The sequence below is a fragment of the Dermacentor variabilis genome, chromosome 1, assembly GCF_050947875.1.
Source record: "Dermacentor variabilis isolate Ectoservices chromosome 1, ASM5094787v1, whole genome shotgun sequence".
Classification (NCBI taxonomy): Eukaryota; Metazoa; Arthropoda; class Arachnida; order Ixodida; family Ixodidae; genus Dermacentor; species Dermacentor variabilis.
Genome location: NC_134568.1, coordinates 280,861,393 through 280,883,724, shown reverse-complemented (window position 1 = coordinate 280,883,724; position 22,332 = coordinate 280,861,393). Strand labels below are relative to the sequence as shown.

Below are 22,332 nucleotides of genomic sequence, written 5' to 3'. Positions count from 1 at the left end.
CCTGCAATCCAATGACTGACACACCATCTGCAGCTTGGAAGAGGAAAAGTCCCTTTCTTTAATATCTCAGGTGGAGAAAGTCTTGCCTTTTCCATGACAGATAGAATCCTGTTCTTATGCTGGGCTGAACTATGGTTAAACAGTTGTCAGTGTTAAGGCTTACAGTGTCCCTAGATTATTTCAATAAAGTCTGAATGAAACATGCAAATACAATAACAAAGGTAGGTACTCAGAAGTACTGTCACCAAATGGCAAGGAAAGTTCAGCACCACTGTGTAAAAGTTGAGTGCAAATAGGATAATGAATTACACAAAGCATCAGGCAGTTGCCTCAGTTATTGATGCAGTACTTAATGTGAAAAAACAAAGGGAAATTAACAGGGATGTTGGTTAGAACTGTAGCAGATGCATGATGCAGATTATGTAGAGAAAGAAAATACTCATACAATACCTTTATAGTAGTGTCCATTGACCCTGATGCCAAAAATTCTGCGTGAGGGTGAAAATCCATGCACCGCACATTCCCCTTGTGACCTGCAAGTGTCCGGACCACTGCAAAGTACACAAATACATCAGCAAAGAAATCCTGCTAAGAAAGCTCAAAAAGTAAATATCACATAACAAGCAACTACTTTACGTGCCAGTTATTTGCAATATACAGCAACTTTTAATTAATGCATTAAGCCAATAAGCGTACCTGTGCAACTGCACAACTACGCAAGGTAATTCTGGTGTGCTAAATTAATGGCCACTTTAGCAAATGCAAATGGCCACTATAGTAAATGCACAAGACAAAAATGAAATGCATAGACTTTTAAGTTGATAAATATGAATCAAACATCCAACAATATGTCATATCTCTATTAGGGACACTAATACATAAAATTTAATTATGTTTACAACTCTATCCAGTGCCTAGAATAATAATGAAAAATAAGAATTTTTCAACTGCATGCATTTGGGTATGAAACGGACACTGTAACTTAACAACAAAGAAATAAGCAGCACAGGAAACTGACTACACACATGTTGCTGGGCCCATATTGCAATTTTCTAGCCATCTTTCTGGTACATTATCTTTCTCTTATATGCTACTGAGTAACATTCGAACAAATTGAACGAACTTCCCATTCTTAGCACCAACTCTGACACCTATGTTGAACTGCTTCATTTCAAGTGAAATTTTAGTTACAATTTTCATTTTGGAAACTTTTAAAAGCTAAGCTGACAACCTACATGCTCACAGTTTTCATGAAGGCTTTGCACAGTTCATTCACAAGTCATGACACTTGTAATGTGATGTCAACACTACTAGCTTATGGTGTTTCATTAATACTACAGTGGACTCCTGGTACTGCAACCTAGACAGGACCGAAAGTTTTGGTCAAATTATCTGAGAAATGGAATTAGCAAACAGCAGAAAAATGAACGAATTCAAATCTTTTTTTTTTAATTGCATGAACTATGTCATCATTGGCAGACTACCTCAATACAGTATAACTGTAATAATAATAATAATATTTGGGGTTTTACGTGCCAAAACCACTTTCTGATTATGAGGCACGCCGTAGTGGAGGACTCCGGAAATTTTGACCACCTGGGGTTCTTTAACGTGCGCCTAAATCTAAGCACACGGGTGTTTTCGCATTTCGCCCCCATCGAAATGCGGCCGCCGTGGCCGGGATTCGATCCCGCGACCTCGTGCTCAGGAGCCCAACACCATAGCCACTGAGCAACCACGGCGGGTTACAGTATAACTGTACATTTCATCATTAGTCAGTAGCCCATAGACCTCAACACTATCATCAAAAGAGACATCACCCAAGGCACAGCGCAAACCATCGTCATCACTGTAAGACAGGTTGTCACCACTGTCATCACAGACAGGTCATCACTGTCACCCAGGGAACCAGCAGCATCTTCTGCCGAATTTCTTCTGTTTTCAAGCCTTATATAACCACTGCACACATGAGGGGGCAATAGTAGGAGGTCGACTAAACCGAAGCAACATGCTTTCCGTTTGAACTAAACAAGTTTTTTTTACCATATCAATTTATGGTTTTTCACTGGGGCTTCCCAATGTGTTCGAATTAAGCAAAAGGTCGAATTACACAAAGTCAAATTAATGGGAGTTTTCAAAATGGAATCTTTCAAAATGGAATTAATAAGTGCAGTCCAAGAGAATTTACTGTTTTAAAGCAATTAAGTCTTTATGAGCTTATAGCTGTCTATCAGACTTGAGAGTTCAACATATTGAATACATTACTCACTACTTTCTCTTGTTATGAGTGTGGTTGAACTGGAGTCTAGAAAGCATGTATAGTCGCAGAGTCTTCTGCACTTAGAAGAGTATAGACCACCCCAAAATTTAGGACAATGAAGGCAGATAAAGCACACTAAACAAAGCCACAAGAAAAGCTGAATCCACAAGCACATCATCATCATCATCATCAGCCTTGTTACACCCACAGCAGGGCAAAGGCCTCTCCAATACTTCTCCAACTACTCTGGTCATGTACCAATTGTGGCCATGTCGACCCTGCAAACTTCTTAATCTCATCCACCCACCTAACCTTCTGCCGCCCCCTGCTACGCTTCCCTTCCCTTAGAATTCAGCCCGTAACCCTTAATGACCAACGGTTATCTTCCCTCCTTACATGTCCTGCCCATGCCCATTTTTTTTTCTTCATTTCAACTAAGACGTCATTAACTCGCGTTTGTACCCTCATCCAACCTGCTCTTTTCTTATCCCTTAACGTTACACCCATCATTCTTCTTTCCATAGCTTGTTGTGTCCTCCTCAATTTAAGTAGAACCCTTTTCGTAAGCCTCCAGGTTTCTGCCCGGTACATGAGTACTGGTAAGACACAGCTGTTATACACTTTTCTCTTGAGGGATAATGGTAACCTGCTGTTCATGATCTGACAATGCCTGCCAAACGCACCCCAGCACATTCTTATTCTTCTGATTATTTCAGTCTCATGATCCGGATTCGCGGTCACTACCTGCCCTGAGTAGATGTATTCCCTTACCTATTCCAGTGCCTCGCTACCTATCATAAACTGCTGTTCTCTTCCGAGGCTGTTAAACATTACTTTAGTTTTCTGCAGATTAATTTTTAGACCCACCCTTCTACTTTGCCTCTCCAGGTCAGTGAGCATGCATTGCAGTTGGTCCCCTGAGTTACTAAGTAAGGCAATATCATCAGCGAATCGCAAGTTATTAAGGTGTTCTGCATTAACTCTTATCCCCAATTCTTCCCAATCCAGGTCTCTGAATACCTCCTGTAAACCAGCTGTGAATAGCATTGGAGAGATCGTATCTCCCTGCCTGAGGCCTTTCTTTATTGGGATTTTGTTGCTTTCTTTATGGAGGGCTACGGTGGATGTGGAGCCGCTATAGATATCTTTCAGTATTTTTACATACGGCTCGTCTACACCCTGATTCCGTAATGCCTCCATGACAGCTGAGGTTTCGACTGAATCAAACGCTTTCTCGTAATCAATAAAAGCTATATATAAGGGTTGGTTATATTCCGCACATTTCTCTATCCCCTGATTGATAGTGTGAATATGGTCTATTGTTGAGTAGCCTTTATGGAATCCTGCCTGGTCCTTTGGTTGACAGAAGTCTAAGGTGTTCCTGATTCCATTTGCAATTACCTTAGTGAATACTCTGTAGGCAACGGACAGTAAGCTGATCGGTCTATAATTTTTCAAAGTCTTTGGCGTTCCCTTTCTTATGGATTAGGATTATGTTAGCATTCTTCCAAGATTCCAGTTCGGTCGAGGTCATGAGGCATAGCGTATACTGGGTGGCCAGTTTTTCTAGAACAATCTGCCCACCATCCTTCAACAAATCTGCTGTTACCTGATCCTCCACAGCTGCCTTCCCCCTTTGCATAGCTCCCAAGGCTTTCTTTACTTCTTCCGGCGTTACTTGTGGGATTTCCACAAGCACAAAGATCAGACAAATCCATGTACTGCCCATCATTCCAATGGTGGCTGAATGATTGCAGTGCCAGAGTTCCCTTTAGTATTTATTGCAACTTTTAATTTATGCATAGAGCCAATAAGCATACCTGTGCAACTGCACAACTACGCAAGGTAATTCTGGCATGCTAAATTAATGGCCGCTGCGGTGATCGCGGGAACGAAGCGAGCAAGTGCACCATGACGTCGCGATGCGTTTCCCTCCCCCCCCCCCTCTCTCTGTGGATACCGAAAACGAAACTGACTCGCACAAAACAGTTGTGCCACGTCCTAAAGAACTCCCGAAAACTCCTAGATAAGAAACACTCACCCCCCCCCCCCTCCCCACATGCAGCAGCAGGCGTGCGTGTGTGTGTCTATGTGCGCGTGTGTGCGTGCCTTGGCTTCATGAACTAGCGAAGCTTGCAAACGCCGGCAGCGCGACGGACGCTAGAGTGTGCAGCTGTGCACGTTCTCCAACGTACGCCGCAGACACCGTGTCTCGAACGCTGTGTCGTGGCGCACGATATTTCCGAAAACCGACAGCGTTTGCCAGTGCCAAATGCAAATGTTGTCAGTCCGCTTGCGCAACGCGACTGAGGCGTAGTGGTTAGAATGCCGGGCACCGCAAGGTCGCTGAATAGTTCCCGTGTATATAACCCTTTTTTTTTCTTCTTTTTCCGTAATGCCGTGCCTGAAACCAAAGCGTGACGAACGAACGAATGACTACGATCGGCCGGGATTCCTAGCTCATAACAGCTGTTAGAAAACAAAAATAAAAACAAACTTTGCCACGCACTTCAACTGCTTTTACTGTAACCCGGTTTAGTGACAGCGCGAGGCCCCGTTACGTACGCTCTCGGTTTCTCGGTCACGAGGGTCGGCAGTTCAAGTGTCGGAGGGCACATAAACATGACCGTGAAGCCCAACGGCGCCGACTCCGCGAAGGATAGAGATTATGCAAACGCTCTAGAAAAGGAATCTTCAGATGGAGATATCGCGCTCTTCGCATATGCTGGCTAGGTCGTAAAGGGCACTCGGCGTACACTCGCGCGCGTACTCTCGGAAACATAAAACCACGCACGCACGCACGCACACACACACACACACACACACACACACACACACACACACACACACACACACACACACACACACACACACACACACACACACACACACACACGCACGCTTTCTCATTGAACATAAAATATGAGCGGGAGAACATACGGCTCTCAGCGGCCAGATCAAACGCAACCGCTTTATGCCACCCATGCTTCGGCCGTCGCGAGAAGGCGCCACGAATTCGAGGGCACACAAACACGACCGCTGCACCAAGGCGCACACAGACTTTAAAAATAATAATGATGATGATAAAGTGCTGCATATATTTGCACTACGATCTCACATTCACGACACCCTCAAAGTGAGAAAGAAGGAAAGAAAAAAATTCACCGACGTTTACGATACTCCCTAATGCGAAAGCTGAGCGCGGCTCTATACGTGTTTTCATTGAGCGACATATTGAGGTAAAGAATTTGAAAGAGACATGTATGTAGCACAGTCGGCGATCGTGGAAAACCTGATCTGCGGGTCAAGCGCGTCGGCTTTCATACATGCCTTGTCGAAGGCTGTAGTGTAATCGTTGATGCCGCGTGGCTTCCAGACAGTACTAAACAATTCGCGTAGCGCATACAATCAGATTACAAAACAATCGCAAACCATGGCAATCCAAACAAGCGGGAGCGAGAGCTGACGCGAGCAGACGATAGTACGAAACGAGCGATCCGGCTGAGACCAGTACCACTACGCATCGAGCGGTTGGGCGGGTCCGCATGACACGTTTCCCGCGCGCAAGTCACTGCAGGGGCCGCTCTCAATGGACTCCGCCGTTCGCGGCTCGCGTCTTTCATATACGGCTCCGCGTTCGCCCTTTCATCTTTCGCTGTGCTCGTTCACTCGGTAATGCCGCCGACGCTCGCCGCAGGAACGGGCGCCTCAGAAAAAGCTTTAGCTCGGCCCCAAGTCCGACACCGCCTATTCAAGTACACGTAAAACGTAAAAATGCCTTTGTGAGATAACTCCCAGGGCCCATTTTAATGAAATTTGCGGCATTTGAGTCAGAAAAGTAAATTCTCGTGACTGTTGGAAGTGAAATTTTGATTTATGGCTTTAATTTTTTACAAGGATCTTTATATAATTGTGTGTTTAAAAAATGGAAGCCCGAAGTTAAAACATTTTTCCCTCTGCAACAAAAACAGATATCGCCGTCCTGTCAATTGCATCCATCAGAACATCCAAAGCGGAAAATTTTGATCTTAATAATTTATGTCGTACGTGAATTTGTTACGTTTACAAAGGTCTTGCAAAAGTGCTACTCACACATTAGTGGCGTACTTGAGAACCAAGTATTATAAATCAAATTTGTCCGCTTTAGATGCGCTATTAGATGCAATTTACAGAATTGCGATATCGTTTTTGTTCAGAGTTACAGTTAAAGAGTCGTAAACTTCATAGTTTCGTTTTCTGAAGATTTGCTATTTTTGAGAATTTTTATGAAATAAAATAAGTAAGAAAATAAAAATCTGAATAGAATAGAAAAAAGAAATCCGCTTGCAATAGTCACTAGATTTTAACTTTTTCTTTTAAATGCAACAAACCTCATCAAATCTAAACGAGAGATGTCTGCAAGTAACCACTATTTATGCAGCCATAAAATGTGAGCAGCCATAAGGGCTGTCACCAAAAAGTCCGCCGTGGTGGCTTTAGTGGCTATGGAGTTGCCCTGCTAAACACGAGGTCGCGGATTCGATTCCTGACCACGTCGGTCGCATTTCGATGGGGGCGAAATGCAAAAACTCTTGAGTACTGTGCATTGGATGCACTTGATAGAACCACTGGTAATCTCCTATTTGCAGTAAATGTGGTGACATTTGGTAAAATGTCACCAAATGTGGTGATGAGTAAATCCATGTTTTAGTAGAGTGCAAGATGGTCAAAATTAACTCGGAGTCGCACACTACGGCGTGCCTCATAATCAGATCGTGGTTTTAGTAAGCCCAGGAATTCAATTAATTTTGTCACTGGCGCACATTATTGTAAGATTTGCGGCAGCTATACGGGGATGCTCTATTGCTTGTGCAAGTTGCTCATCACGGCCGAACACCGAGGAAAAAATCACCGTCTAAGCACTTCGTACAGATGGTTAACCAGCGAAGCTGAAACGTGCGGCCCCAGTGTATCACGCCTTGGTAGGCTGCCGGATCCTCGGTACGCAATTGCTGCTTGCGCACGGCAGCACGAGCCTGTTCTTGTCGCCGGGCTGCAGCATTGGCACGGCGTAGACGAGCTCGTTCCCGGTTCTGATCGCGGCGTTGCTGATCGAAAGGTGCCTCCTCCTAAGGAGTACGTATGACGCGTGGCCTACCCATTTCGGAGCCGGAAAGAAACTGCTGCGCACGCGCTCGGCTGCGAAGAGAGCAACGACATCGCTACTGGCGCATCCAATTGCGCGCCTCTATTTTATTTTTTCGCGCATGCGCATGGGGCTGCGCCGGAGGAGTTTTCGGCGTACATGCGACAGACGGACGAATCGGCTAGCCATATACAGTTTCGCTGTAATAGCGTCGCGAACGAGAAACGCAAAATGCGAACTGCTACAAATTTGCATGCAACGAGCGACGCTTCCATACACTTTCCCCGATTAAAACTACAATGAAAAGTGCAGTACGTGAGGGCGAGGAAACCATGCCCTGGCACGTGCTCCTATCTCTTACACTTGGAGAGCGCATCGAGTATCCCTTCCTGCTGCCCTTCTCACCCTTTGTTACGAAGGCGCTAGACGTGCCGTTGTAAATTTATTGCATAGCTACGCTTCTATGATCAGAAAGATGGTGGCTGACGCTCACCGCCTGTAACTGCAACAGCTGCATCGCATCAGAGGTCCTCCAAAACGCACGGCTAGAGGTACAACCACCGCATGGAATACATGTGCCGCAGTAAGTTCGCAGCTGTCAATTGCGAAAGCAGTACTCGGAAGCGCATCTCTGGGAAGCGATCAATGCGGCTTGGGAAACCGCCGTCGTGCTCGCTGCGGCAACTCGTTCAATCTCTGCCCCCGCTGCTAAAGGTATGCGAACGGGGCTCTTTTAGCGGCATAATGACATAGTGAGTTATCGAAATCTGAACTTTCGGGTGTTAGCAAAATGGGAATTGTTTAGCAGCTGCAGATCGCTGCTTGAATGCGAAGTGGCACGCAAGCTGAAATATTTCTCTTCCTCCATCTGCCCGAGCGAGCTTTGTAATTATGGTAGAAAAGTAGGAGCGAGTCAAGAATGCAGGGGCGAGTGTCCCACAGAAGGAACATGCATACATGCGCCTGCGAATCACTTCATCTATAGTTACCATCTGCTTCTTTATATTTGTATCCATATATTTGTCTCGGTCTTGCTCCGGTGCTTCCTTGTGGTGAAACTCCTCGTTCTGGTTTGGTAATCTTGGAATCAATCGGACCATTCCATCCATGGTACAGCGATTCGGTAACCCACGCACAACAGGCTTGTGTACGTGGGTTTGCGAGCAGGTATTTCGGACAGAATATTGGGAAAATACAAAAGACCCGTTTGTGCTGTGAGCTGTCTTCTTCTCCACACCTGGATATTATGATAATTAGTGCGTTTGGTGCGTGACCGCGGCATGCTCACTGCATGCTCTACACGCCGGTGGAACTTGTAAGGGAACTACGTCTGAGGTTACCTTGCGATGCTCATGCGCTGTTAGATTTGTAGCCACTGTGCCATGTGATCGCAAATCAGCGATTCGGTCGGCCGTGCGAAAATCATATTCTATCTTTTGGTTTGCATTATGTCGAACAGATTCCATTCTATTCGCTGGTTTGTCTTTAGCGCAGTCACTCCTGAGGCATGACTGTGGCGCCATTTCCGGCAAACGAACTTGCGCCTTTGTTTTCGACACAGCGATATACCACAGGACGTTGCGGTACGCTAGTACCAATCGACGCACGGCTAATCGACCTGCACTTGCTGATTTCACAGAAGGTCATTTGCAACAACCCGAATGTGAAAGTGACTTATACCGTCGCGAGCAGTCTATGCGCTCTTTCCAATCGTCACACAGGAACCATTCTGCAGCACAAATATGCGTAATAAATTGATACAACCACTCATATACCTCACTGGGGATATGGGGAATATTGATAAGGGTTGAGCAATGCCGCCTAGAGCCACCATGCTCGGTGACGTCGGGTTAGTGAGACCACCAGGAAAGTGCTGGAAAACGGCAGATGCATACACGGTACAGCATTTACCCACAGATCTTGGCCAACTGGTTACTCATACTAAGCATTGAGGTTTTCATACACAGTTGGCCCCACATTCAACTACACACAAACTACACTGATGAAACTTTTCGCACGGAAAAAGATGGAAATAAAAAGCATCGCCTTGGAGCAAGTGGGGGATGACGTGACGCGGCAGCCTGCCTGCTCGCAATAACCTTAATAAAGTAGAAAATTGCTACCAAGTGTCGTCGCCACCTCTAAGTAATATCACGCTGTTAAAATACATAAATATATAAAAAAGAACTGGAACAATGACTTGGTCATGCACTACTGCTTGTTGTCGACGATGACGCCAGTGCTTTCTCATGGACGACGAGGACATGAAATCTCGGTAATTGATTTTCTGCAGTCTCTGTCGCTTATACAAAGCGTACCGCTTAACTAAACGTTTCCGTCACCTCAACTCGGGACCATACCCACCGCATCCTCACACACGGCCAAGCCTTCAAGGTATCACTCCTTCCGACAGGCACTCACAGGCACGAGACACATTGCCCAATTTCCTCTCTTGGCAAAGCCAGATTCTCCGCACTTTCTCACGCATCTGTAAGTAGGGAACTTGCGCATCACTGGGTTTACAGCATTTATGGCACCTAAGCAAGGCTGAAACACAGGTGCAGCAGCCCTGTTATACTCCTGCCCAGTCGCAATGATCAATATGCGGTATTCGTGCAGGCTAGCGCGAGACTACGGCGATATATCCTATAGTAGAGTTGATATGTAATGGGCGCCGAATATATTTACTATCGATGGTAAACCGATGCCATCACAGGTACGTCTTTAATCTTGACTCTCGATTTATGTAACCACGTAATCAAAGCTACGCGGACCAGTGGCTCCGCCAGGGAAAATTTTTAAAAAAGCCCACCCGAAATGCTTGGAAACTCAGACTGACAACCTGAAACTGACGAATGTACTTCGATGCTTGCATTGACAAATGTGAACTGCAGTCTTCAGTTTCAGGTTACATACCAAAGTGGAGAGGAAATTCGTTTATTTGTGTTTGTTTTATAAAGAACGCCTCGTCCGCATACTTTTTATAACAGGTGTACTTCAATAATTCCTGATGACAGTGACAAAAGTCGCAATATGTATAGTTACAAACGATAACGTTAATAACCACGTCCTGAGCACTGCGTATTCCCAAATCTTTCGAACGGAAAAAATAATCAAGTGAATAAACAATAATAACTGGAATGGTCTGTGTCACGGGGCAATGTCAACGTCTTGTGTGAAAGATGAATATCTACGTCTTTCTACGTCCACGTGGAGCTTTCCGCCTAAATGACCTCGCAACGCTTTCGAAATCAAGATCGATAACACGCATACGGGCCAGCCTATTGGAAATGAACAGCAATGGACCTATTCGCTGGCCAGGTAACCCACGTTGCCTTAACCATAAAATTTTGCAATAACGAGTATTACTCCTAACATGCTCCTAACAGACGTATTCGAGTTCTATTTTCTGAGTATTACCAATGTCTGTAATGGCACGCCAAGAGCAATTACAAAAGTGAGAATTTAGAAAAGGCACCTATCACTTTTTGGCGCAACCCTTCATAGTCATTCTTGTATTTTTGGATTAGTTCTGTTCTCTCCTAAAATGAGCCGTTTTCTTTCTTGCTTGTATTCTTGGCAGTATGAATACGTTGCGTTCTTGCGATTTTCATGAAACGTGCCCCATTAGTTCCATTTTCTTTTTCTTTCGAGTTGATGTGGTCTCACTTGTTCCGAGAAGATCGGCCTGTATAAGCAAATAGAGGTCTGCACTAGTGTAAATATAAGTAAAAAGAACAAGCCAAAACCTCGTGCTATCATGGGCAGCAATATGAGTGGTTATTGCCCCGAGCCTCAGAGTGCTCTTTGGCATAGTGACACAATGGGCAACGGCATAAACCCTGAAAATATATTATTGTCCTAACACGTCACACTATATATGCTTGACAAAGTAAAAAAAAAAAGAAATCAGACAGGTAAGTTTCCTCGGTCGAAGGATGTTCGAATCAGCTTGGCAGAACGCAGCCCACTCTCGGAAGCGGATCGATAAAACTCTTCAGTAACAATTGAAATTTACGATCACAACTTCTCGCATAGGGCGAAATCTTGCGATACTAATGCACTGCTACACAGCGATGCGTTGTATAACACAAAATAAAACATATTCAGTGCCTCGATCCAGTACGCGCTGCTCATACTGCACCTCTTTAACTCAGTGCCCGCCGGTCTGCGTTTGCATTTGCTCTTATCCTGTCACATGACTCCTGCCTCAATACGACTTGGCCGGTGCACTGGTAAATTTGCCACTACGAGTTTTACATAGACCGAAAATTACGTCTGCTAGAGATCACACTATACCTATACAATACATAGAAACTCCTGGTTCCAGGTCAAACATCTATTGCTGGTATTACCGTCACACTGTATCGATTCTTCCATGGGCGTCAGCGTAAAGTGCTTTCTTCTGCGTCGCTCGTTAAATTTTGGCGAATATGCGATGAAAGAAAAGTATGCTTTAAAAAAAAAGAGGTTAGGCGCCATGCTGAGCAGTGTTAGGGTTGGCGTCTGACACCACGTGGCGAGAGGTCATTCACCCTACCTCCTGAGCCGGAGCAACGGGCGCCGGAGAGGTCATTCACCCTAACCCCTGAGCTGGAGCCCACGGGCGACCTCTTCCCCTCCTCTCATGGTCGTGGCATCGTGTGTGCTTACCTAATCCCCTTCACCCCCCGCCTGAGCCGGAGCCCACGGGGGCCCTCTCTCCGTGCCTGTCACGTGCCATTCGACGGAAGCAAGATACCGCCCACAACTTGTAGCCTATTTAAGGGGCTCCGAAATGTACTTTGAGAGACTTCATACTTGATACTTCATATTCATGCTTTTCTTATTTTCTTTCAACTACCTTTGAATAAACCGTGCAAGTTTCGCACTAGCAAATCGTCTCGCCCCTGCTTGGTCGCCATGATCTACCGGATGCCTGCAGCCCGCCGACAACGCCACGCTACCCAATAAGTAATGTCGGTCGAGCTTCGATAGGCAGGCGTCGCTACTTCTCGGCAGCAGTACGGTACGCTACCCTGGAGTACGCAACAGCAGGCACTGCATCATCAACTCGTTGGAAGCATGCATGCGCTCACGGAACGATGAGGAAACTATAACACGGGTCATCATAACGAACGTTATGTGAATGAGGATAGAAGGGATAGACACGCACCACAGGATCACAAGTGGCCCAGGCGCAAGTGATACTCTTTGAGCGTATTGTAACCTCAGAAACCTCGGCCCCGTCCACGCTGTGTAAAGTCGGGAGAAATCTCTTGAGTCTTAATTTAGTGTCTGCGTCCCTCAGTTCCACAAGCAGCGCGCTTTACCCCGAATTGTCCCCCAGCAAGGCCTGTTTAATGTCTTACTAATTGAGTAAAGCATAAGCCCGAAAACTACACGATCGGAGCTCAGCTGCCTGTGCGGGGCATCTCGAGAACGCAAGAACGGCCACATTGTTTCACTATGTCAGCTTCTTTTGTGCAACGAGCATTTGCATGCGATGCAAATTAGCGCGTGCTTATGGTCTCTCAGAAAAAGAAGAAAACTTTGGCCTTGGTCTCAATAGGCTATAAGGGTGGAAATTTGGCACGAGATAGGACTCCACAGTCCCTACACCGCACGAGGGTGTGAAGCGGTATGGTGGCGGCTCGAGTGAAGGCGTTTCAACCAAAGTATTGCAATTGAAGTATATCATAGTATACAAAAGAGAAAAAGCATGTGGGCGCACATCTTGTTCCTTTTGCACAGAGTTTCTTCCATGTGAACAAGTAGCACAACAATTCTTTATCGGCTCTTAAACGAAGAATAAACAACGATACAATTTGCGGCCGAAGTGGTCGACACGAGTATACGTTGACAACGGGACAAATAAGAGGGAGTTCATGAACCTATAGGAGATGCTACACGTATAGAGACAGTTGCCAGTGAGCGATTGAAACCAACTGCACCCGCAATACTGCTAGCCGCCGATGCTTACCTGTATACTATTTACCGACGCGTATGCAACTTTCTCGCACCAAACCGTCACGCGAGTCCTTTTCAGGGTTGTGTGCCGTCGCCGACAAGTAAAATGCAATCAGTGCAGTGCGTGGCCGCTGACTGGCCGAACACGCACGCACGGGGAAAATGCCTGAAGGTGACTACGACGGTGACTGCCTACGACGGTGACTGACAGACGGCGCAGGTTGGCCGTCATATACGCGCTATTCGCTGTTCGCATTTCGTCTGTCCTAGCGCATAAATGTAACTGCCATGTCAGTCGAGAGTTTTTACAGATGACAGGCACTGCGTCTAAAACTTACAGCACACATCGTCAGCCGGCGCGTGCTAAATCAAGCGTTGCAGAGTACTATATAACTATAGAGCGCAGCGACACATTTCTCTTATTTTCGATGTCGCACTCAGCGGTCCAATTTCCTTTATTAATAAAGTAGTACATTGGGTGATAAAGTTTGCAGCAATCATATATTTTTGTTTCTTCTTTAAAAAACGGACAGTCTCTTTTCACACAGCTTCTACTCATTTCTTTTACTGTCGCGTACAGGACATAGGATTAGCGCTTCTTTTTTCTCGCACATTTTTGCGTGCTAATCTGTTGCAATGGTCCCCGTGCAATAGTTTATTTTGCTCTTTGATTACTGTGCAGTGCAATGAAGTATAGCTACACTCTGCATAAATATTTAGAACGTATTTTACTTTTGAATGGTTGGATTTCAGAGGCCCCAATGTGCTGTCTTCAAAAAATATTAGATCTTTTGGATCTGTAACATGATCAGAAAATTGCCTCATCGTTAATTTCCTGTAAAGTCATTTCGCCGTGCTACAACTTTCCGGTGGCAAGGCACAGAAGCATTACCGCTACCACAAGCGTGTCGGCAGGCCGTTACTAAACTCCGCCACAGTATAATTCCAAAGGCGGGGTCGTTGACGCACCCCGGTCGCCTTTCAGCTTAGCCCAAACCGTTGTGAACAGTAAAAGACAACAGATGCTGCGCCTGGTTGTTTCTCCATACCTGAAACAATGCAACTGATTATTCAGAAGTAAAGTAGCCGAAACTCACTTTTGGCAGCTTCCAAGTTCCAGATCTTGACTGTTCCCGATGTGGACCCCGCGCACACCATCTCCTCGGCTGGACAGAACTTGACACATTCGACCGCCGTCGTATGTCCAGTCAAGCTCTGCGTAGGTGAGACAAAGTTGCGCAACCTTGAGCATCTAGCGCAGGGACGCCAAGACGAATGCGAGACGCATGTAGTACATATATAGTGCATTCAGTTCAGCGCACTTTACGCCTGATTTTCCACGGCATATAACAACGCCCAAAATGTGCACAGCCTCGCCTCAAAAGAAGCAACATCGAGAACACGAAGCAGATAAAGAACAGTGCAGGCCTCGCCGTCCGCTGTAGCCTTTTCTGTCTTCGATTCATGCGGCGAACAGAAATGCAGGCAATGGTGCGGCGCAGCAGTATGACTAAACGGGATTCGAGCTCTCGCATATATGCGCCAGGCAACAATGCGCGCAGAAGGTTTCGTTCAAGGGTGCTTCGACCGCGGCACGAAGACATCTCATGCATGTAAAATAAAGATGAATGGGACAAGCAGGCGACACGCAGAGGCAGCCAAAGCGTGGTGCGTTCACTCTGTGAGCCTGACTTTGAATATGCGCGACTTGTGCGACACAAGACGATTCCGTGAGGGAGACGCAATGGGCAGTGCGCGTCGTTCTGTCTCTGTGCTGCCTTCACAAGTAGCGCGTATTCGAAGATGATTTCGCACCGACCGGCCTTGTGTTCACAGCTCTGTTTATGAACTTGCCTCGCGTATACTCTGCCTTCTTTTTTTCGTGCGCGTAAAGCAATGCTCAGCGTATGGAACGCCATGCCTGGTTCCAACAAAACAGGTTACTTGGAATAAAACGGTAACTTGGGGCAGTTGGTCCATTGCAGGCGAGGAAACAGCGCAGAGAACACGGAAACAAAGAAGTGAGACGCGCAAGCGCTATCAATTGAGCAATTATTTCGCATGTAGACAGAAAATCATATAGAGCTTATAACACATGAGATAATTTGAGATAATTATGTCCTTGATTATTACTTGGAATACTGACAACAGGAGCGGTAATGAATATGATCGATCAGTATTTACATTCAAACAATCAAGGTTAACTTCCGTCAACGAAGCCCAGAAAACGGGTGAACGTTCGAATAGGCTGCAACAAGAAATCATCAACTCGGAGGCGGGCAAAGTCAATAAAGGCAAAAGCCGCGCTCACAGGTTCGATATAATGGGCGGATTAGGCAAACAACCTAATCACCTCTCCACGGTGCTTGACCCTTCGCTGAGCAGCATCCACGAGACATGGGAAAAGGCATTCTGCATCCGTCCATGAGTGAAGCCATCGCGCGCCCACACTTCAATGACGACGTCGGTTGCATAGTTGCTACGGCCATTAATATGATTAAGAGTGCGCGTGCGTAGAATATAGCGTGATCCAGCACCGAGACACTGATGTACTGCCAAGCATATCTGTAGACGAGTGAATTGATTGTAAAAATGAAAACGCGAAGGCGCGCAAGATTTAAACGACGGCCATCAACAGCGATCTGCCCTCGCGCGGGCGACGCATGTGTACTGCGAAATGTTGCAATTTCGCGGCCCCGTTTCGCCAAACAACGAAATCGCACCAATTCAGGCGTGTTAAATTTTGCACTTTTCTCGCCTGAAGCAGCACGATTCCTTAAAATTTCGCCAAGTCCGCGAAAATTCAGGGCTCTCGGGAAAACAAGAAGTTGTTGTAATTGTGTCGCGGATGGCGCGCGAGCATCATTCCTCGTTCCTGTGTTGCTGCCGCCAACAGGACGGAATGACTGCGCGCGAAAAAAAAGCGACCCCAGCAAGGAAGTTTGGTTCCGCACGACAGAACCACACGGGGTGGCACGACATAAGCGTACGCGCCTCCTCAGCTCCACGCCGATCTGCACGCTCCACAGCGCACTGTGACGCCATCGTACGTATATTTACAGTATGGGGACAACGAAGCTGACACACACCGGTTTAGCACTCGCACGCAACAAACACAAGAACAAACTGATACAGTCTCCGAACGGTACGTAGATTTCTTATTTCTGATGTTCGGTAACAGTGTTGCGCGCGCTACGGCGAGATCAGTGATTGTAGAGTCTCAGCGAGGGAACGGAACGGTAATCGTCTATACCTTTCGAAGATGATCGGGCTCGTTATGACGAATGGGCTCCCTGGAAGCACCATATAGAAGCACCGTGTTCCCAAACACATTCGCGGATGGCGCATTAGACTGTCCAATTACCAATCCGTGTTTCGCCGTGACCATACCTACGCCCATTTCTGCACAGCAACATGTCGGTTGGAAGTGGGTGCCATAGCGCACTACTTTCCGCCGTCCGAACGCGCCGTTGGGCAAAGCGGGCTAAGCCGCGAGGCGCCAGAGTTGCCCGTTTCGGGCTTGCACGACAGCGATTTAGCCAGCGTGCTTCGCGGTGCCGAGTGCGCAGAAAGGCAAAAAAAAAAAAAAAAAAAAAGAAAAAAAAAAGCAACGCGGCGGGTAGAGCGCCGACAGTCGCGCTCAGGAAACCTCGCAGGGACAGGCCGCATTGCGTCACGCCGGATTTCTGCGACATTGCGAGCACATGTGCGCTTCTCGGTGCCTGCTGATGCGGCGAAGCTCGCCATCGCATCCAGGAAGCTTACGCCACGGATGACTCGCCGCCAGGGCTCTGCGGCTATATGATGATGATGATGACGCACGGAGCGCTCGCCCAACGACGGCAAAGTCCGGCAAACGCGACGGCCGAGTGCACATGAAGTGAATGCTAATGAAAACCTCCAATATCGTGCGCAAAAAACCGGCCTCCAAGGCAATGCTTATACGAACAGAACATTCCTGTGGTAGACGTTATCTCATACGTAATATACGTGGGTACCCGACGAACAATAAATTAGTTATATACAGGGTGTCCCAGCGAGCTTTAGCCAGAGTTTGCATATTCTTAAGTGCCACGTAGCTGGACAGAGCCTGAGTAATGTTGTTTGCCGTCGCTTGGAGATACTCAGATATTTTTTTTTTTTTGCATTCCGCCTAATTAGAGTCTTTAATTCATGAATCAACTTCTCAAACATTATAATTAGACGAAAAGTGTCAATGAGAAAATTGCAGAGCGACATGAAAAACTCCCGATACAGCATTCTGTCGCTCAATACGTGCTACATAAACGTGTTTTTCCGAGACTGAAAGAGGACCACGAATACACGCAAGCTGCCTCGAGCGGCCAGTCGCGCGGCAATTTTGCGTGCATTTGCGGGCTGCTTTCACGCTCGGAAAAGCACGTTTATGTAGCACGTATTGAGCGGCAGAATGCTGTATCGGGAGTTTTTCATGTCGCTCTGCAATTTTCTCATTGACACTTTTGTGTAATTGTAATATTTGAGAAGTTGATTCATTAATTAATACTAATTATGTATTTAGTCGGAATGCAAAAAAATATATCCGAGTATCTCCAAGCCACGGCAAACAACATTACCTTGGTTCTGTCCAGTTACGTGGCATTTGAATAATTTTAAAGTTTGGCTAAAGTTACTTGGGACACCTTGTATATAAAAGTGGGGGAGGGGCAACAATGAAAACAAGCGTTACGAGAAAGGATGGCGTCAATTCTCGTTTTTATCGACGACGCAGCATGTTATGCTAGTCGCTTCCGTCATGGAATGCAAGTGCCCTCACCCATGAAACCAAATGAACTCTTCAAAGTGACCGAACACTAGGTTATCGCAAACAAGGGCGCTAGAACACAAACAACCGACAAATTAAAACATGGCGAAAGACTGCGATACACAACGAGGAACACAACCCATATTGCGGTACGAGAAACATGCACCTCAGTGTGGTGTGACGCCGTCATGAGTGGCATAGAAAAGCAAGCATCAAGAAACCTACAGTCTTGGTCAAAAGTTCCCATGCCACAGCATGCGCGAACACGTTGACTTCGTGCCCTGTAGCGGGGCTTGTATTCGACTGTAAGAGTTGCAGTGTTCTGAAGGGGGTCTCACCACACACAGCTTCCGAGTCCCAAAGTTACCTCAGGAGCCCCGCCACCCGCCCCAAAATGCATAGGTGTTCGCGCGGGCTGTAGCCAGGGAACTTTTAACCAAGAGGGCATGCATACATTTGACTCATGGTTATCACTCGTGGGCCAAATGAAAATCGCTCATGCAAGACTGCCGACCGAATCTGTCGCCTCCTGAGCCACCATGAGTGGGCCAAAAGTTCCCTGCTGCTTTCTAGTTAAAGCTTGGGTTGAACTTTACCACATAAACATACGATGTCTGAGAATACTGTTTCAAGCTAAAAGAAAATGGACACTATTACTATTTCTTAAGATGCGGTATTCCGCCACCATTGTCCTTTCGCGTCGGAAGTTTTGCAGCAGTAAGAAAATACGTCCCGGCTATACGCGAAACCACATGCGAAGCACCAGCGAGCCGATGCGACTAACCCAGAAGAAGTTAGCCACCGCCGCTGGTTGGACAGCAACGGAAACAGAAGCAGTCCCATCGGCGTATAGCTCACGCAGCATATCAAGTAAATCATTGTGTATGCGTGTTCACAGGTACCACACCGAGGCGGAAAGACGCAGCGCTTTAGATAAGGTCTTTTTACTGCATCAAGCTGCCAGGAGCTTGATAACTGCCAAAACGTGAGACGCTTCCGGATTCCTCCACTCGTGCAGTCACGGAAAACGTAACGGAGAGACCGCGGTACGGACGCAGCTAACCGCTGCAGTGGTGCGGCAGAGCTTCCGTGATGCGATCAGCCCTTTCGGAAAACGCAGGCGAGAAAAGCTCCTCACGAGCTTCGCGCGACAACTGTTGTGCCGCGCTGGTTAGCGTTACGCGCCTCCTTCGCCTCGCAACATTCCGCAAGAGAAACGGAGGAGGTGAGGTAATACTTCAGGTGTACTTGACTATTTCGAGAAGTTCACTACAGACCACCTAAACCTAAATGCGTAAGCGGGTCCTTTCTTTGCAGACGCGGGAATCTAAAAATTGACATAGCGCTCAGCGAAATCATTTCTCTGTGTTATTAATGAAGTACCCGCGTACAAAATAACTGATTAGCTAATGAACTCGATCTGATATATAAATTAAATTATGGGGTATAACGTACCGAGAATGCACAGTGGTTTATGAGGGACGACCTGGTGGAAGAGGGCTCCGGATTAACTATGACTACCTCTCCTTCAAGGTGCACCGAAAGCAAGGTACGCGAGCATTTGTGCATTTCGCCATCGAAATACAGTCGCTGCGGCAGGAATACTATGTGATGCTACTTGGTGTTCGTTTGTATGTTCTGTTAATATACGTTTCGTTATGAAATACCATGTTCTCTTCCTTTTTTGCTGCCAATCCTTTGCAATAGCCTTTTTGTGACGGGTCCCACACTATACTCCACCGGACAACTTTCTGTGGCTATGAAGGGAAAGCTACGGGGCGGAGCTTCGGCACATGTGTTAGTGCGCCAAGTAAGCCGCCAGCGTTTGACAAGTGCTTTTGGTTGCTCGCAACAGACGCTGAATCGACGCAGCTTCCACGTGCGACGGTTTCGCGTTTGCCCAGGCGCGGAAGGCAAAATAAGCAAGCTTTTAATTACATTCAGTGGTGTGTTTTGTCTTGTTTAAATGCTGCTAATAAGGTGTTTATGTTTTCTCTTCCCCAGCTTAAAGAAAAGTTGATGAAAACACGGAACTCTTTTCAGAAGCGCTCTCACTTGTGCGCGTTTTGCCTCCGTAGCTTTCCCTTCCCTACAGGAAGTTGTCCCCGAGTAAAGCCTATAATCGGTTAAATGGACAGAGGTGATGTTACGCATCTGTTTTTATCCAAGGAAAGGAAGAAAATAAATTATTATTATTATTATTATTATTATTATTATTATTATTATTATTATTATTATTATTATTATTATTATTATTATTATTGAAGGTGTGTCTTCTTCGATCTTTCAGTGATATTTCTGCGTCTCGAAAATTGCTTCTGAGCCGTCACAGGTGTAACCCCAAAGCAGTGGGCGACTGCTTGCTTTTTGTGTAACTCAATTGCTTCACTTAAAAGTGGCACAACGCAACTATCAATCACTCCAGAGGGACAGACTATATAGGATCAAGCAGACATGTTGTTTATGCAAAACAATTTAAGTTGAGTTAAGCGGCAAACATCGCAGATATCAAGAGCAGTTGCCGACCAACGACCAACGTTAAGGCACTATATGGATAAGGAAGCAACGGCACCTATATAGCTTTTTTTTTTCTCTCCCCACCAAATTTTGAAGAAGTGCCTGTGGCAGATAGCACAATTCTAACCCTAGACATAAATTATTGGATGAGGCGACCACAACTTCTAAGATAAATTAATATGCTAAATTCAATCATTAACATAATTGCGCTAATTAACGTTCTAATTAATCAGTTAGCGGCACATACCTCAATTTACGTATTGCAGCTAGTGAGTTCGCAAGACATCGATTTGGAACGAATTCTGAGGATGGCACCGGTTTCGAGATATATGCGACGTCAAACTTGCGGTAAAAATGCACTGTTCTTCCACTTACATCTGTTAAGGAAACGTTGTTTCATGCATTGAAGCACAAAAGTAATTAGAATGCCAATGCATTTAGTCGGACACATCGAAAATTAATACCTCGAAACTAGTATAGTCTTGAGAATTCGTTCCAAGTGAATACGTCTTGCGAACTCACTGGCTACAATTCGTGAATTTAAACATGTGCAGTAACGTAATTAATGAAAACATAATTAGTATTCTCATGTTAATTATTCAATTAGGTATTTTGATTTCTCGTAGAAGGAACAGCCGTCTGATCGAGTAATTAAGCCCAAGGGTTAAGATCGGCATTTTTTTTTTTAATTCTCGGTGCAGCTGAAAAAAAAATAAATCAATAAAAAGGAAAGCTAGTACAGCAGTAGCATTGGCCGAGACTCGTGTAAGACGTGAATACATAATAAAAGAACGCGCGCAGCTGGTGCGCTGTTTGTTAGCTCGGCGTGTAGCAGTCGTAACCTGAAGCGCAGGAAACACTGAAAGCACGCTGAAAGGACGCCACTCGTACTACATGCGGCCGGCGCCGCTTTGGTTTAGCGCATGTGCATAGTACACTTTCATTGACGCCACACACTCCGTGCGAGTCACGACGGCGTTCCGCGCAGTCATCCACGCCTCATGAAGCCACTGCATGCTGTGAAAGGGATGTCCAAAGAGCGACCTCCGCGAAGAGAAGTTCGTGCGGCAAGAGATCTTGCGCGGCGAGGCGCCGCTGAATATACTCGCCGCGCCACATTTCATGGTGCAGCCGCGAAGAGACACCGCGCCACGAAAGCCCGCGCACTGAGCAAGCGAAAAGCTCTCACTCCGCTCACTCTCGTGTAACGCCCGTACGAAAGGTAAGAAAGCGGTCTTTTGCGCCTTCGAAACTGTATCACTGCGAAAAATAAAATAAAGGTTGCGGCCGCAATCAAGCCCACGACCCGTCGGTACGACAAACTCGGAAAGCGCGGGAAAAACACATGCGCGAGGCAAACGCGCTTCCATCCGCGTGTCGCGTCAGTTTTCGTACATTTCGCACGCGTCCTACCGCTTGTATAGCGACAGTGTGCTAATCTGTAGCCGTCGGTATGCATGCTGGGCGAAGAAGCAGCGCTTTCGAACGGAACAACAGGCGACGACAAACACTGTGGCCGTGTCTGTCGACTCCTTTTGCCCCGATCGAAAGCGCCGTTTCTTCGCCCATGTAATGCGGTCGACGCCAACGCTATACCTTTTCTTCCACATCGCCGACACTTTCAAATTTACACACTTCGAACCACAATATAGGCCACATATACTCCAGACACGTGTAACTCTGTCAGTTGCACATCGG

The 22,332-nt window shown here is 46.4% G+C and overlaps 1 protein-coding gene across 7 annotated transcripts in view; it reads right to left on the bottom strand.

Moving 5' to 3' along the window:
• Window positions 1-22,332, bottom strand: part of kat80 (katanin p80) — a 200,997-nt gene that overhangs the window by 78,823 nt on the left and 99,842 nt on the right. For 6 of the 7 annotated variants that reach the window (XM_075676416.1, XM_075676391.1, XM_075676403.1 and 3 more), the window contains exons 3-4: window positions 14,432-14,549; window positions 451-551 (exon numbers count right to left, since the gene is read on the bottom strand). In XM_075676416.1, coding sequence (XP_075532531.1) covers window positions 451-551; window positions 14,432-14,549 — 219 coding nt within the window. Of the gene's footprint in view, window positions 1-450; window positions 552-13,347; window positions 13,473-14,431; window positions 14,550-22,332 lie in introns of those variants that run through there. The other variant, XM_075676429.1, reaches the window with a different exon arrangement.